At 37.2% G+C, this 17,789-nt stretch overlaps 2 protein-coding genes across 2 annotated transcripts in view; one reads left to right on the forward strand and one right to left on the reverse strand.

Annotated features, from left to right (window-relative positions):
• Positions 1 to 2,635: 2,635 nt before the first annotated feature.
• On the reverse strand, positions 2,636 to 6,797 carry LOC111798965 (mitogen-activated protein kinase homolog NTF3). Its single transcript, XM_023682324.1, has 3 exons — positions 6,429 to 6,797; positions 5,781 to 6,206; positions 2,636 to 3,734 (listed from the first exon to the last, which is right to left on the reverse strand). The coding sequence occupies exons 2-3, from the start codon at positions 6,201 to 6,203 to the stop codon at positions 2,997 to 2,999; spliced, it is 1,161 nt and encodes a 386-aa protein (XP_023538092.1). The 5' UTR covers positions 6,204 to 6,206; positions 6,429 to 6,797; the 3' UTR covers positions 2,636 to 2,996.
• Positions 6,798 to 16,592: 9,795 nt separating this feature from the next.
• The window catches only part of LOC111798707 (fatty alcohol:caffeoyl-CoA acyltransferase-like), a 2,778-nt gene continuing 1,581 nt past the window's right edge, over positions 16,593 to 17,789 (forward strand). Inside the window, exon 1 of the mRNA XM_023682012.1 lies at positions 16,593 to 17,129. Coding sequence (XP_023537780.1) covers positions 16,593 to 17,129 — 537 coding nt within the window. The remainder of the gene's footprint in view (positions 17,130 to 17,789) is intronic.

Here is a 17,789-nt window from a genome sequence, read left to right on the forward strand (position 1 = left end):
TAGCCTCGACATTTGTCTGCATCCCCTAGAACATGGTCACGTTACTTTGGAATTCGAATTTGACACTTGATAGCCCCGACATTCCTCTGCATCCATTAGGACATGATCACATTGCTTCTCGTTTTTAAGAGTGAAGACTATTCCCACAAACTAACAGAAGTCTTTCCAGTATGCTTTGTTCTCACTCACATGCTTCGTAGGGAAATTCTCAGTAAGTCACCTAACATAAAATTACTTCAAGCAAAACACGTTTAATTTTGAAGTTCTTATGATTGAGCCACCGAAAAGGGATGTGCATTTTGTTAGCATAGATAGTAACTATCAATTTTTTAAGTCTTTCTTAACCCGTCTATCCTCAAGATCGCTTCATTCGAATGCGGTCCCGATTCACTCGTGTAACACTCTTTTACTCGATGAATTCAGTGGATATTTTTAGAGGACCCCACGATGGCAAATAAAACCTTTCCTAAATAAGTTTATTCCTACATCGTCCTATCGATGCACTCTACCACTGAATTAATATCCGGTTGAGTGAGCGATGCCCTATCTTTTCGAATTTGAACGAGCAAGATATAGAAACTACAATATGGATACCCAATTGTAGAAAAATGCAAGGCTAGTGGAACTTTTTCCTAATGTACAACAAACAAGTGTGTCAAAAAGAAAGCTGAAAATGGTAACCCAACAACAGCCACTAGGTTTTTGTGTGGCTGAGGAAGGCCATATATTATTACACCCATAGTTTCACAACAAAACAGTGTGCCCATCACCCATTACAAACAGATATTGTCCGCTTTGATCCGTTACATATTGTCGTTAGCTTTAATATTTTAAAACTCATCTACTAGGAAAAGGTATTCCACATTCTTACAAGGAATGTTCGTTCCTCTATCCAACCACTGTGGGATATCACAATCCACCTGTATTGGGGTCCAACATCCTCGCTGGCACATCGTTCAGTGTCTAACTCATGATACTATTTGTGATGGGTTAATTCCTCTCTCCAACTACTGTGGGATATCACAATCTACCTGTATTGCGGTCCAACGTCCTCGCTGACACACCGTTCAGTGTCTAACTCTGATACCATTTGTAATTGGTTAGTTCATCTCTTCAACCAATGTGGGATATCATAATCTGCACACCGTTCAGTGTCCAACTTTGATACCATTTGTAATGGGTTAGTTCCTCTCTCCAACCACTGTGGGATATCACAATCCACCTATATTGGAGCCCAACGTCCTAGTTAGCACATCATTCAGTGTCTAACTCTGATACCATTTGTAATAACCTAAGTCCACTGTTGGCAGATATTGTCCGTTTTGACCCGTTATGTATTGACGTCAATCTCACAATTTTAAAATGTGTCTACTAGAGAGAAGTTTACACATCCTTGTAAAGAACTTTTCGTGTGTTCTTTTATGCAAGAAGACTTAGAAAGAACAAAGAACTTTAGTCATTGATTATCTTTTTGTCACGGTAAAAATAGCTACTTCAACTTCAATCACTCGAATTTAACGTTCATATTAGAACCATGCATAATAACAGTAAAGACCAAAATAATTACTATAATGACACATATCCGAGATTCCGATCAAGATTCAGAATCTAGATGACCCCAACATTCTCCTGCAATCCCTACAATATGGTTAGGTTACTTACTTTTCGCTTTTAAGAATGAAGACTCGCAAATCAACACGAGTCCTTCTAGCATACATTTGTGATCACACATACAGGAAAATACAAAAGAGATCACCCAATATAGAATTGCTTGAAGCAAAACATACTTAACTTTAGAGTTCATACGATTGAGCTACTGAAAAAGAAAGTGCATCTTGCGGGTATAGATAGACTTTCACTTTCCGAAATCTTTTTTGGTCATCTTATCCTTACGATCGTTCTCATTCGAATATGGTTTTGGTTCTTTTGAGAAAAAATGGAGATTTTAAATACACAATTTGAAGTTGCATGAGCGTACCTCAATTATCAAAATATTACTTACCTCTTTAGAAATTAGAAGCTCAAACTCTTCTACCCGTACAATCTTAACGTATATGTACACATACATACATACATACATGAATACATACAGACATGTAAAATTACTCAAATCTTAACGTATGTACGTGTGAGATCATACATCGGTTGGGGAGGAAAACGAGACATTTTTTATAATGGTGTGGAAGAGGACAATATCTACTAGTGATGTGCTAGCGAAAGCCCAAAGAGGACAATATCTACTAGTGATGGGCTCGAGCTGTTACAAATGGTATCAAAGCTAGACACCGAGCGATGTGCTAGCGAGGAGGCTGAACCTCGAAGTGGGGTGGACACGAGGTGGAGTGCCAGCAAGGACGTTGGGCTCCAAAGGGGGCAGATTGGGGATCCCACATCGATTGGAGAAGAGAACAAGTGCCAGCGAGGACGCTGAGCCTCGAAGGGGGGTAGATTGTGAGATCCCACATTGGTTGGGAAGGAGAACGAAGCATTTTTACAAGGGTGTGGAAACCTCTCCGTAACATACGCGTTTTAAAAACCTTGAGGGAAAGCCCGAAAGGCAAATTCTAAAGAGAACAATATCAGCTAGCAGTGGACTTGTGCCGTAATTACTCACAATCATTGGGGAAGTTTGGAATGCAAGATTGCATGCAAAATTAGCATATATCTAAGAAACATTCTAATTCACAGACAGAAACATGTTCCATAATCCAAACCAGCATATACCTATTTACAAGCACAGACAAGACCAGCCAAACAAGGTTCTTGAATACCAGAAAGACAGACATGCTACAGCAGACAAAACCCTCTTATGCATGCTTGTTTCAACATTATTAATTATTACAAGACAACCATTTTCCCCAAGTGATGATAATGGCAGGGCGGTCAAAGGAAGTTACCTGATAATTACCGAGCTGTTCGATATAGGAAGGAACTGACTGTTTGTCACCATCGCCACCTTCCAAGGTCTCTAAGCTGGATCGAGAATGAGGGATTGGTCACGAAAACACCACGGCACTACTCGTAGTAGGTTCGGGGTGGAAACATTTCATTTCTGCGTGCTCTTCCAGACCTTCGGGATGGTAATGAAGCATTTCCTTCCACATCATCTCTCGTATCATTTCTTCTCCAAGTTCCTCATCTATGTCGAGGTCGATCGGTACCTGAGCTGGAGGGTTGCTGTTTGGATCATACAGTGGAGACATGTAAGGATGTTGCAATGCTTCAGTTACACTGATCCTCTTTGATGGGTCAAAGACAAGCATCTTTTGTAGCAGATCGATTGCAAGAGGATGAGCGTTTGGATAAAGACGGGAAAGCGGAGCCCCGGGAGAGTACTGGAGGGATTTTATGTACCTCCTTGCCTTTGGATTGTCTATAAACTCGAGATCTTCCTCTCTTTGGCTACCCAGTATGTTAATTATCAGTTTGAGTTGATTCAAACATTCAGTACCTGGGAAGATAGGCTTCCTACCAAGAAGCTCGGCAAAGATACATCCTACAGACCACACATCGATCGATGTCCCGTAATTCTCACAGCAGAGAAGCAATTCTGGGGCTCGGTACCAGCGAGTAACGACATACTCTGTCATGAATTGATTCTTGCCGTTGCTCGTACGGGCTAACCCGAAATCACATATCTTGAGGTCACAATTTGCATTGACAAGGAGGTTCCCAGGCTTCAAGTCTCGATGTAGGATGTTTGCAGAGTGCAGATACTTCAATCCTCTGAGCAACTGCACTAAGAGGTTCGAATTAGCGGGAAGCAAAGTGTCCAGTGAATAAAGAAATTCAACTATGCAAGCACATTGGAAATAGCTAATTGTCATTAACTGCATTCATATAATTAAAACCTTTTATTGTTTAGATACTAAATAAATACACGGTTCAAAAGGTTCGTGACTAAATTTATAATTTAAGTGTAATAGCCCAAGCCCACTGCTAGCAGATAGTGTCCTCTTTGAGTTTTCCCTTCCAGGCTTCCCCTTATGGCTTTAAAACGCGTCTACTAGGGAGAGGTTTCAACACCCTCATAAAAAATGTTTTGTTCCTCTCTCCAACCGATGTGGGATCTCACGATGCACCCCCCTTCGAGGCCGTGCAACCCCTCTCCAATCAAGGTGGGATCTCACAATTCACCCTCCTTCGAGGCCCAACGTCCTCACTGGCACTCCGCTCAGTGTCCCCCTACAAGGCTTAGCATACTCGCTAGTACATCAACCAATGTCTGGCTCTGATACCTCTTTAGGTATTATCCTCTTTAGGTTTTCCCTTCTGGGCTTCTCATCAAGGTTATAAAACGGGTCTGCTAGGGAGAGGTTTCCACACTGTTATAAAGAATGCTTCGTTCACTCTCCAACCAATGTGGAATCTCACATTAACCTAAAATTATCTAAAACCCCCAAATCTATGTCGAGGTAATAGCATTGATAAGTGCAAAAATAGAAACAATCAGCATAACTTGACATGTCCAAGAACAGCTAAAGAGTGTACAGGAAGAAAAAACAATTTGAAACAAATAATAATTCTTCTGACGAAATGTTGCAAATTGGATTGGGAACTATAAAGGCTGTGGCAGCTGTGGCATGGCAATTCAGCATGGCCAGTCAGTTGCTTACTGTTCCTCATTATTTGACATTAATAATCAACAATTCAGGGAAATTTCCTAAGCTACAGTAATATGGGTACTACTCCTATTTATTATCAGTCATGTCAATATCTTTTAAGAATGATGTAGGGTCCTGCAACATAAAAGCATTAATTAATAAAGCAAAAATTATAATGTGACCGGAGGGAGTATATGTGAGATCCTATATCGGTTGGAGAGGGGAACGAAGCATTCCTTATAAGAGTGTAGAAACCTCTCCCTAACAAATGCATTTTAAACCCGTGAGGTTGACGGCGATACGTAACGGACTAAAGCGGACAATAGCCATTAGCAGTGGATTTGGGCTATTACAAATGGTATCAGAGTCAGATATCGAGCAGAGAGCCAACAAAGACGCTGGCCCCCAAGGAGGTGGATTGTGAGATCCAACATCGGTTGGAGAGGGGAACAAAACATTCCTTATAAGGATGTGGAAACATTTCCCTAACAAACGCGTTTTAAAATCGTGAGGCTGATGGTAATACGTAACGGGCTAAAGCGGACCATATCTGCTAGTGGTGGGCTTGAGCTATTACAAATGGTATCAGAGTCAGACACCGAACGGTGCACCAGCGAGCACGCTGGACCCCCAAGGCCGGTAGATTGTGGATCCTACATCGGTTGGAGAGGGAAACGAAACATTCCTTACAAGGGTATGGAAACCTCTCCCTAACAAACGCGTTTTAAAACTGTGAGGCTAGTGGCAATACGTAACGGACTAAAATGGACAATATCTACTATGGGAGTAACTAGAAAATTTTCACGTCAAATGGGTCAATTCTACTACAAAAAGCTAAGCTGGGTTAGGATATATTGATGATGCAAACAAATCTAATCTCAAGAAGGCGCTTTGGCATGAGACAAGAACAACCAGATGCTCGGGGTAAAGCGAATGTAACATCGAAACAAAGTTACTATATCAGCATGCAGATCTAAATTTGGTGATACAATACACCTTCCAATCAGAGCAATTTGCAGTTATTTATCAAATAAATGGAACTTTTTTGCTCAATTCAGTAAAGAAACAATATCACAATAATCTAAAAGCTACTGTGAATTTCATGTATTGATATCAAAAGAAATGTATCATACTATCAATTAACCAAGATCCAGAAGAAAGGCAAGAACATCAAACCTGAAAGAGAAAATATTGGCAGTGATCATTGGTAAGAGTCTGAGAGGACTTAATAATCTGATGAAGATCCGTATCCATAAGTTCATAAACCAAATAAACATCTTTAAAACTTCTTCTATGAATAGGCATCATCACATCTTTCAAACATATAACGTTTTCGTGACGAAGATGCCTAAGAAGCTTCAATTCACGCAAAGTTCGAAGCGCATCGATACGATTCTCAAACGCATTATGTATTCTCTTTATCGCAACTTTCTCGTTCGTTTCCCTATTCACAGAAGAACACACAATACCATATGCCCCTCGACCAATAGGCTTAATGGGTACATATTTAGTATCAATCTCAAATAAGGTTTGCCACATTGAATAGTAATGCTTCCCTTGGGATCTAACCCCATTTGGAGGCTCAACTGGCGTAGCCATTCCCTGAAAATCAAAGCAAACCCAACAAAGTTCACTTCCTAAATCAACAAATGCCTTCAAAATCAGGTAAGAAAACTAAACAAAACGATCATAATCAGTCATAATGAAGCTCAACAAAAGCCACAAACACTCATTCTAAGTCAAAACTACAGAGTATTGGATCAAAATGTTGGAACAATCCACTGAACTATAAAACAATAGCCACCGGTTTGAGAAATTGCTTACCAATCACTACTTGTTCTTAGACCGGCAAATTTCTCGGAAAAGGGTTACGAAAAGTCAAGCCCTCGTCCTTAGTTTCCTGCTACATCGCTTTCTGCTATCCATAACCATAAGAACTCCAAGAATACAAACAAGATTAAGCCCCAAAGCCTTGAAGAAAGCGGAAATCAGTAGATCCCATGATACAATCAGAAGAAACGGAGAAACCCCAAGTCCGGGAAAGTGGAAAAAAGCCCTAAATTAGAAGAATCCTAGCTCGAATTGGGAGCAGAAAACATGGAATCGAGTGAATTTAGAGTAAAGAAGTGGAAATATTTGCTAATTCGATCCAGTTTCTAATTGAGTCACAGTCAACGAAGACTACAAATGATTTGTTGTGGGTTATATTGAGACCCATGCGGTGCGAACGAGAATCCGAATTCGTCTCCGCAGCTGCGATGAAGAGCCAATTATAAGGTAACACGCGTGGGTTTTGATTGGTAATCATATATAATGAATGGTATGTGGATTTGGATTATTACTTAGTGGAACCCATTTTATTGCACTGATGTGAATCAATAAATATCTGGTGGATTTTATGTTTGTCACCATATATTGAATACAGTGTAAGGATCCGACTTTTCTTATGGTGAAGGCCGTTACTAAAAATTTATGCTCGGATTACCCCTCTAAGTCTAATAATGATTTTAGCTCGTCTTATTCTAAGGTATTTGTATGACAAAATCTAATGAAAACTTTAGTTGTTTTGTTCAGTATAATGTATATGTGATCGTCTGACCCGACCTTAGACTCTTTTTTTCCGACCTATTTAACCTTCTACCTCTTTTTTCCCGACTTATTTGACCTTCTGGCCACTGTATTTGAATGGTATCTTGAGATCGAATTCCTCACCACAGTATAAGAAGATAAAAATATATATATATATTAATTTTTTTCCTTAAAAATTGGAAAATAGTAAAATAATAATAAATAAATAAGCCCAAAATCGAGCCCAACCCAATAATAATTTTTTATTTATGCCAAAAATATATTTTTCAATGCATTTGACAAATTTATTTATTTATTTTTTTAAATCTAGATAATTAGATATTGACTCCCTAAAAAAAATTAAATAAAGACATATTTATTTATATATATTATATATAATTAAAAGAAAAAAAAAAGGCATATGTTCGTTATTGACAAAATTTGAGCTACCGAGCTGAACAAGGATTATATATGCCCTCTTTTGAATGCTGACATGGGTCGAGGAGAGGTTTCTGTTTAAAGTAGACGTTCGTGTTGACCTTTTTCTATTAGTTGATAACAATTTTCTATATATATTATCGATACTAAAACTAATAATAATTTAAATTTTTATTAAATTTTAAAATTAATAAATAAATAAATGTTGCTTACTTTATTGGGCATGTGAAGTTATTCTGTAGAATTAATATATTGAGAAAGTTTAATTTAGATTGGACAGGATCATAACTTTTTTATGCATAAGAATTTTCTTTTATCATCTAACTATTATAGATTAATATTCCCCATTACTTCATTTTTTTTTTATTATTATTATTATATATAAATATTAGCTCAAAAATTTTAAAAATAAAATTTTTTGAAAAAATTAAGTAATTATAAAAATTCTCAAACATTATCTTAATTCTTAGAAAAGAAGAGTATAATATCTTTAGATTCTAGAGTCTAATAAACATCATTTTATAACTTTTTTTTTTTTAAAAAAAATTTAGTTATCTTATGCCGATATTATTATTTTAACCCATTACTTATTATATATATATAACTTTGACCTATTACTTATTATATATATATAATTTTGACCCATTACTTATTATATATATAGTAAAGCGTAATATCTTTAAATTTCAGAGTCTTATAAACATTAAAAAATATATATATATATATATATATATATATATATATTTTTTTTTTTTTTTATGCTTTAATCCATTACCTATTTAATCAATTACCTATTATATATATAAAGCATAATATCTTTAGACATTTTTTTTAATGATTTTTTTTATAATTTATAATTTAGATGTATAGTAGATATTATCTGCTTTAGTCCATTACATATTATATATATACTAAAACATAATATCTTTAGATTTTAGAGTCTAATAAAAATCTTTTTATGATTTTTTTTTTACATTTATAGTTTATATGTATGGTAGATATTTCATTTTAGCCCATTATTTATATATATATATATATATATATATATATATATATATATTTAAGTTTCAGAGGCTAATAAATATTTTTTTTTAAATATTAATTTATATATATCGTAGATATTGTCCACTGTTACCCTTTTATATATATAATAAAGTCTAATAAACATTTTTTTTATAATTTTTATATATATATAAAATAAAGGTTAATATGTTTAGATTTCAGAGTCTAATAAACATCTTTTTATGATTTTTTTTAAACTTTGAGTTTATATGTATAGTAGATATTCTCCGTTTTAGTATATATATATATATATATATATATATATATATATTTATCGGTTGAATATTAATTTTTAAACAAGATCAAATTTTTTTTGTTGAATTTATTTTAAAAAGAAAGCAAGTTTTAAAAATAGAAAAAAAAAATTATAAAATGGTTATGAAATTAATGATATAAAAAGAAATAATTAAAATGAGTGGATGAAGGCATAATGGGTTTAGTATATGGTATAAGAATGAAGCGTGGTTGACCACGTTGGAATGTCTTCTTTGTCCTTAACTTTACACAATTTAATCCTCCTCCTCCCACCTTATTCTATTTCAACCAATTGCCCATAGTTTTCATTTTTTAAAGATTCTCACCACTAAATTTTAATATCAATTTTTATTTTTATTTTTTACTAAATTATTAATTCGCTCGTACAATTTTCAAATTTGAGTCGAGTGGGTGTTACCATTATTACAAAAACGAGTGATCCGAGATATATAAATAAATATAATTTTACGTATCGGATCTTATCCTTAAAGTCCTCAACCATAGTTCTCTAATGTCTTTGTGTCGGTTAAGTTTTTGAACCTTAAAAACATAAAATAATATTAATAAAATTAAAAGTTTAAAAATTAATGTAATTTGTTAATTATTTATTTATTTAAAAATAAATAAATAATATATATATGAAGGAAACAAAATTTATTAAAAAAAAAAGAACTAGATTAAATAAATGGTAGAAATATTGGGTTTTTTTATTTATTATTTTATATATATAATAATTATTATTATTTTGAGATGCAAAAAATCTAAATAAAATATTCCATTTGGGGATTGTAATTTAGGAAGATATGCGTTTGGACAAGTTGATTGGTGTGTGGACAATAAGAATCAACTCTAATCATTTCAATCACTTAAATTAAATTTAAAATGTTTTTCATTGTATATAATAACTAATTTACGGTTATATATATATATATATATATATATATATATATATATATATATATATATATATATATATATATATATATAATCCATTTCTCTTCTTCTTCTTGGTCTTCTGGNGTAACGGTCTAAACCCACTGCTAGCAATTATTGTCGAAAAGTTCAAAGAGGATAATATCTGCTAGCGGTGAGCTTGGATAGATGATGTTTTCTTATTGAAAGTGTTGCACGATTGTGGGTGTGATGTTTGTGTAAAAGAGAGGTACATGAATGATCTGAGACCAATCATGGAAGCTTTTCTTTTCGGTGTATCATGGATGAACTTTTATTTTCGGTGGCTCAATTGTGGAAACTTCAAGGTTAAGTGTTACTACTTATATCAACTAGGTGTAGTTTTCTTTTCAGTGGCTCAATCATAAGAACTCTAAGGTTAAGCATGCTACGTTGGGTGACCTCTTGGCTCAACAAGGTGCACGTTCTTTTTTGGTGGCTCAATCATTGAAACTTCAGGGCTAAACATGTTTTACTTGGAGAATTTATACACTGGGTGAGAGAGAGACGAAACATTCTTTCTCTTACTAGCAGTATTTTAAAATCTTTAGGGGTTTAGGGGAAGTCTAAAGAGGACAATATCTGCTAGTGGTGGGCCCTAGGAGGGGGGCTTTAGGGGAAGTCTAAAGAGGACAATATCTGCTCGTGGTGGGCCCTAGGAGGGAAAGCCAGTGGTGGGCCCTAGGAGGGGGCTTTAAGGGAAGTCTAAAGAGGACAATATCTGCTAGTGGTGGGCCCTAGGAGGGAAAGCCAGTGGTGGGCCCTAGGAGGGAGGCTTTAGTGGAAGTCTAAAGAGGACAATATCTGCTAGTGGTGGGCCCTAGGAGGAAAAGCCCAAAGAGAGCAATATCTGCTTGTGGTGGACTTGAGTTGTTACAAATGGTATCAGAACCAAACATGGGGCGGTGTGTCAATGAGGATGCTAAGCCCCAAAGGGGAGTGGAAATTGGGTGGAGTGCTAACAAGGACACTAGGCCCCGCATTACGATGGAAGGTTAGGATAATATCTGCTAGTAGTGAGTTTGAACTGTTACAAATGGTATTAGAGCCAGTTACACTCGGTGGAGTGCTAACAAGGACACTAGGCCCAACATTACAATGGAAGGCTAGAACAATATCTGATAGTAGTGGGTTTGAGCTGTTACAAATGGTATGAGGATGCTAAGCCCCAAAGGGGAGTGGACACTAGGTTGAGTGCTAACAAGGACACTGGGCCCAGCATTACGATGGAAGGCAGGGACCTAGCTAGATTCTCTCTGCATAGAATGACATCGCTTCCAAAAAACATTGGGTGGAGTGCTAACAAGGACACTGGGGCCCATCATTACGATGGAAGGCTAAGACAATATCGGCTAACAGTGGCCTTGAGTTGTTACAAATGGTATCAGAGCCAGACATTGAGCGGTGTGCTAGTAAGTAGACACTAGGTGGAGTATTAACAAGGACACTGGGCCCGACATTACGATGGAAGGCAGGGACCTAGCTAGATTCTCTCCGTACGAAATGACATCGCTACAAAAAACGAATTCTTCCATATATTCCATAAAAGTTGTCGATCGATTGAAAGAATATAATGAACTGGAATAAGGAAAGAGTCAACATTAATTCGAGTAAAGCTAAACTAGAAGCATAAATTTATTGTTCTTGGTGGAGGTTGTTGTGAAGAGATTCTTGACTCTAAAATCAATATATTATAAGACATTGAACCGTTTTTTTAATTATAAATGTTAAGGTTATGATTCGACAAATGATGTGATATCTACTAAGCAAATAGCGTCGACTCAATTATACATGTCTCGATAATCAAATAAGAATAAACCTGACGTTACTATACATTCATTGAGAAGTGTATAAAACCTAGTTAGGCATAACTCCGCCCCATCACTCCTCTATATTTTGATTCAATCTCGTCCTTAATCGAACTCGATTTTCTACTCTCACTGTAACCACTCAAGCCCACCGCTATTAGATATTGTCTTTTTTGGGCTTTCTCTTCTGAGTTTCCCCATACTCTCACTGTAACCGCTGAAGCCCACTGCTATCAGATATCGTCTTTTTTGGGTTTTCCCTTATGGGTTTCCTCCTACTCTCATTGTAACCGCTCAAGCCCACCGCTATCAGATATTGTCTTTTTTTGGCTTTCCCTTCTGGGTTTTTCCCTACTCTCACGGTAACCACTCAAGTCCACTACTATCAGATATTGTCTTTTTTGGACTTTCCCTTCAGGGTTTCCCCTACTCTCATTGTAACCGCTTAAGCCCACCACTATCAGATATTGTCTTTTTTGGGCTTTCCCTTCTAGGTTTCCCCTACTCTCATTGTACCCGCTCAAGCCCACTGCTATCAAATTGTCTTTTTTGGGCTTTCCCCCTACTCTCACTGTAACCGCTCAAGCCCACCGCTATCAGATATTGTCTTTTTTGGGCTTTCCCTTCTAGGTTTCCCCTCAAGGTTAGAACGTGTTTATTAGGGAGAAGTTTCCACACCCTTATAAACAATGATTCGTTCCTCTCTCAACCGATATGGGACCTCACAATCCGGGCCCAACGTCCTCGCTGACACTCGTTCCCCTCTCTAATCGATGTGGGATCTCACACTCATAAATCTTTCTTTCATATCAATGTAGCAAACACTAAACTCTTTGAATAGTAATTGATATCTTATCTACTGAACTATGCTCAAATTGGATAGTAACCACTAAACCCTACAACCTACCGAAACAACGTTATACGTTTCCTACATAACGAGTATCATATAGACGAAACCGAGCTAAAGGTAATTGAAAGTGTTCATGGCTAGAAAAGGAGAAGACATAATTAATTGTGTTGATTTAGCATCATTGCAAGAGTGGCAAGGGCATGGGATGATGTAGTCCCCCAACCTCCAAGCACACTCCCAATAAATCATATGAATGGCATATAAATTGGTAATCTATCACCACATCACGACCCCTTTCCTTAATCATTGTTCTTTATTTATTCCCTCTTTTCAAGCCTTAAAACTTGGCTACATTACATGCATTTCGAAAAAGATAGAATATTTTTACACAATTTGCTTGATTATATGTGTTTTTTTTCTTCTACTTTTGTAGATGATATTGCTTTTGGCACGCTTCTCGAATAAAAAAGGGAGTAATCGTTCGTGTTTGACTTGTTATTTGGGTTTCTCCTTTAGAGGGTTCGACGCCCTTGTAAAGAATGTTTTGTTCCTCTATCCAATGATGTGGGATCTCATAATCCACCTCCCTTCGGAGTCCAGCCTTGCTGACACTCGTTCCCCTTTCCAACCAATGTGGGATCTCACAATCCACCCCCTTTGGGGTCAACGTCTTCGCTAGCACTTGTTTCTCTTTCTAACTGATGTGGGATCCACAATCCACCCTCCTTTGAGGTCGAGTGTCCTCTCTCGCACTCGTTTCTCTTTCCAGCCGATGAGGGATCTCACAATTCACCCCCCTTCGAGACTCAGCGTCCTTGCTGACACTCGTTCCCATCTACAGTCGATGTGAGATCACACAATCCACCCACCCTTTGAGGCTTAGTGTCCTCGCTGACACTCATTTCTCTTTCCAGCCGATATGGGATCTCACAATCCACCCCCCTTTGGGGCCAGTATCCTCGCTAGTACTCGTTCCACTTTCCAACTGATGTGGGATCTCACAATCCACCCTCCTTCAGGGCCAGCGTTCTCGCTGACACTCGTTCCCCTTTCCAACCTATGTAGGATCTCACAATCCACTCCCTTTGGGACCTAGTGTCCTCGCTGATACTCGTTGCCCTCTACAATCGATGTGGGGTCTTATAATCCACTCCATTCAGGGCCCAGTATCCTCGCTGACACTCGTTCCTCTCTCTCCAATCGACACGGATCTCACAATTACAATGCAACTACCTTACTAATAACTATTGGATCTAAATTTGATGTACTTCTCTATACACAGAAAAACTGTTAGCCATATTGACGTGGTTTTACCGAATATTTATCGTTTGAGTGTTAATTTTTATTTTTTTCTCGTTCGAGATGTTTCTACCACTTTATTCTCAAGGGCAAAAAGGTCTATTCACACATATTGAGGAAAAAGAAACATAAAAATTCTCCTTTTCTTAAAAATGGACGTATTACTTTTCAATTCTTTTTGAAAAATTGGGTCATTTTTGTCAATTACTTAGGGTATAATAAAAGTTGGAGGCATGAGAATTTTGGTAAATTTGGCTTAGTGGAAATCCATTTGCCATCAAATCAAAATTAAAATTTACCTTTTTAACCTCCAATAATAAGTAGACAAATTTCCCTCCTCGTTAATAGAAACCATCATCTTTGCTTTTAACCCGTCTTTTATATACGGTCGAAAATGTCGAGGTCATTAGGTATAAAATCGAAATTTTGAATCATGATCCAAATCTTGGGCATGATCGTTACAAATGGTATAAGAGCGATACCTCTCCCAGTAGGATGTGGGTCGGGGACAAACCAAGGTGAAAGCTGGTGAGCATGTGAGACTCGAATAAAAAAAATGGTACATCAATGAATCGAGACCACATCTGAATGAGTGTAATACTAAGAATATGATGACTAAGAAACATGAATCATAGGAACTCCACGATGTTGGGTAATTTTTATGGATGCATGTGAGTGAGGACAAGACATGTTTGGTTTGTGGAGATAGTCTTCACTCTTAACGAGAAGTAGGTAACATGATCATGTCACAAGGGAATGTCGAGATCATCCAAGTGTCAAATATAGATTCTGAATCGTGGGCGTGGATCGTTAAAAATGCAAATCGATCCAAGATCGTAATTAATGATGAACGGATTTGGTAAAAATTAGTAGCAAAAAATCGTAATTAAGGTTTGAAATTATACCAGAGTAGCTGGTAGATACAAGATCGTACCCTAACGGCATAACAAAGTCATCAGAGACTATTAGAGAGCCTCCAAGTATCATCTGTTAGTGAACCTATCTCGACACGTAAATCGTTTTATCAGCTTTCTTTAAAAAATTCTTGTAAATTATTTATTTTAATTTTAAAATCTATTATTTTCGTAAGATCCCTAATATTATTTAATAATGAGTGTTTTTTTTTTTTTGTATTTTATAAATCAAATCAATTTCTTTTCCTTTCCGTTGTTCCTATTGGCTACAAGAATAATATATAATAATATTTTAACAATGTAAAAAAATTATAATAATAAAAAAGCAATTAAAGTACTTTTTGTTTTTCGTATTAAAACTTTACAAATTTAGCTAAATTTTTTAAAAAAAATCCAATAAATTTATAAATATTAAATATATTAATAAGACCTTAAACTTAAATATGAGATCCACATCGGTTGGGGGTAGAGAACGGGTAGCGGAAGTACGAAAGGGAAAGTCCAAAGAGGACAATATCTGCTAGCGGCGGGTTTGGCCATTACAAATGGTTTGAGAGCCCGACACCAGGCCATATGCAAGTGAGGAGACTATTCCCAGAGGGGTAGACATGAGCCAGTGTGTCAGTAAGGACACTGGGCCCCAATGAGGATGAATTTAGCGAAGGTTTCACATCGATTAGAGAAAGAAACGAGGGCCCAACGAGAAGACCGCTAGTAGATAGGACAATATCTGCTAGCGGTGGGTTTGTGTCATTACAAATGGTACGAGAGCCAGATACCAGGCCATATGCCAGTGAGGAGACTGTTCCCAGAAGGGGGTAGATATGAGCCAGTGTGTCAGTAAGGACACTGGGCCCCAAACGTGATGAATTTAGCGAGGGTCTCACATCAATTAGAGAAAGAAACGAGGGCCCAACGAGAAGATTGTTCCTCGAAGGGGGTAAACACGAGACGGTGTGTCAATAAGAACGTTGGGGCCCGAAGGGGATGAATTTAGCGAGTGTCCCACATCGATTAGAGAAAGAAACGAGTGCCAGCGAGGATTCTGGGCCTTGAAGAGGATAGACACCGGGCGATGTGCCAGCGAGGAGGCTGTTTCCTGAAGGGGGTAGACACGAGGCGGTGTGTCAGTATGAACGCTCGACCCCGAAGGGGGTGAATTTAGCGAGGGTCCCACATCTATTAGAGAAAGAAGCGAGGGTCCCACATCTATTAGAGAAAGAAACGAGGGCCCAGCGAGAAGACTGTTCTTCGAAGGGGGTAAACACGAGACAGTGTGTCAATAAGAACGTTGGGCCCCGAAGGGGATGAATTTAGCGAGTGTCCCACATCGATTAGAGAAACGAACGAGTGTCAGCGAGGACCCTAGGCCCTAAAAGGGACAGACACCGGGCGATGTGCCAACGAGGAGGCTGTTTTTCGAAGGGGGTAGACACGAGGTGGTGTGTCAGTAAGAACACTCGACCTCGAAGGGAGTGAATTTAGCGAGGGTCCCACATCGATTGGAGAAAAGAACGAGTGCTAGCGAGAACGTTGGACCTTGAAGGGGGTAGATTGGTTTGGGAGGAGAACGAAACACATCTTATATAAGTGTGGAAACCTCTCTATAACTAACTCGTTTTAAAAACTTCCCGGGATAGCTGGTATGTACATTAAAAATATTCCTTCTCTCTTCAATTCATAATTAATTCGAGTTTTTTTAATAAAAAATAAATTTAATTAATTATACGAGCTTCCTAGAATAATTTCTTGTGGTCAACGCGAAGAGCCTATGAAAAAAAAAAAACAAAAAAAATTGTATTTTTTTTAAAACAATACTTTCTCTCTCCTCTTTCTCTCTCTAATGGAATTTGATCGTACCACCAATCTCTCCTCTACAAATACCCTCTCTCCGCCTCCCCCCATAACCTCTCCCACCACCACCACCGCCACCATGATGCTAAAGTCGCCGGAGCTTCCAGATTTGGTCTATGTTAACCCACCGGTGCTAATCCGGCCGGCAAACCCAACCCCAAAACACTCAATATACCTCTCCAATCTCGACGATCAAAGCTTCCTTAGATTCTCCATCAAATACGTGTTCGTGTTCCAAAAGGGTGTCAGCTTGTGCAAGCTCAAGCGCTCTCTCGCCATTGCTCTTGAAAATTACTACCCTCTCGCCGGACGTTTGAGGGTCAGCGGCGGAGGGCCGTCGTCGGAATTTGATCGGAAGCTTGAAGTAGAGTGTAACGGAGAAGGGGCGGTTTTCGTTGAGGGTTTTATGGATTTCACGGCCGAGGAGTTTCTTCAAACGGCGGATACGCCGAACAGGTCTTGGAGGAAATTGCTTCATCGCTACGAAGCTTCGAGTTTCTTGGATATTCCTCCCCTTATCGTTCAGGTTCGTTAATCAAAACCCGACATTAAAATTGCAATTTAGTCCTAAACTCAACATTAAATTGCAATTTAGTCCATATAATTTTAAGAATAGATCGAAATTATATTATTTAATTAATTGAATTATGCTCAAGTTTGATTAAATATTATATTTTTTAATCGTCTTGTACCATTTTCTCTCTCTAAACCTAGTGAGAGAAGAAAAAGAAAGAACTTTATTGTTGAAAGCATAACATAACATGTCATTGAGAGAACACTTTCCAAGCAAAGTTTCAGCTGCTCTTTTCTTTTGTGGTCGGTCGCAGCTTTTGGGTGGTAGAGAAAGGACTCGTTCAATAGTATTGTCTCTTACTTTTTCACGATACAAAAAAAAATTATTTATTTATTTTAACGCGCAAATATATTATAAATTTAGTCTCTTAAATTTTTAATTTTATACTTTATAATTTTCTTAAACTAATTTAAATCATGTACAATAAGTCCTTAAGCTTTTAACTGTGTATAATATGTCTCATTAAACTATTTAGTCGTAAAATTTAGATCAATTTAATATTGTTAATATTATATATATATATATATATATATTTTAAATTCAGGAGAAATTAATATTTTTATCACTAAATTTGAAACGAACAAATTCGACCTACTATATGTATATATATAT

The sequence above is a fragment of the Cucurbita pepo genome, chromosome LG07 (genome assembly GCF_002806865.2).
Source record: "Cucurbita pepo subsp. pepo cultivar mu-cu-16 chromosome LG07, ASM280686v2, whole genome shotgun sequence".
In the NCBI taxonomy this organism is placed as follows: domain Eukaryota; kingdom Viridiplantae; phylum Streptophyta; class Magnoliopsida; order Cucurbitales; family Cucurbitaceae; genus Cucurbita; species Cucurbita pepo.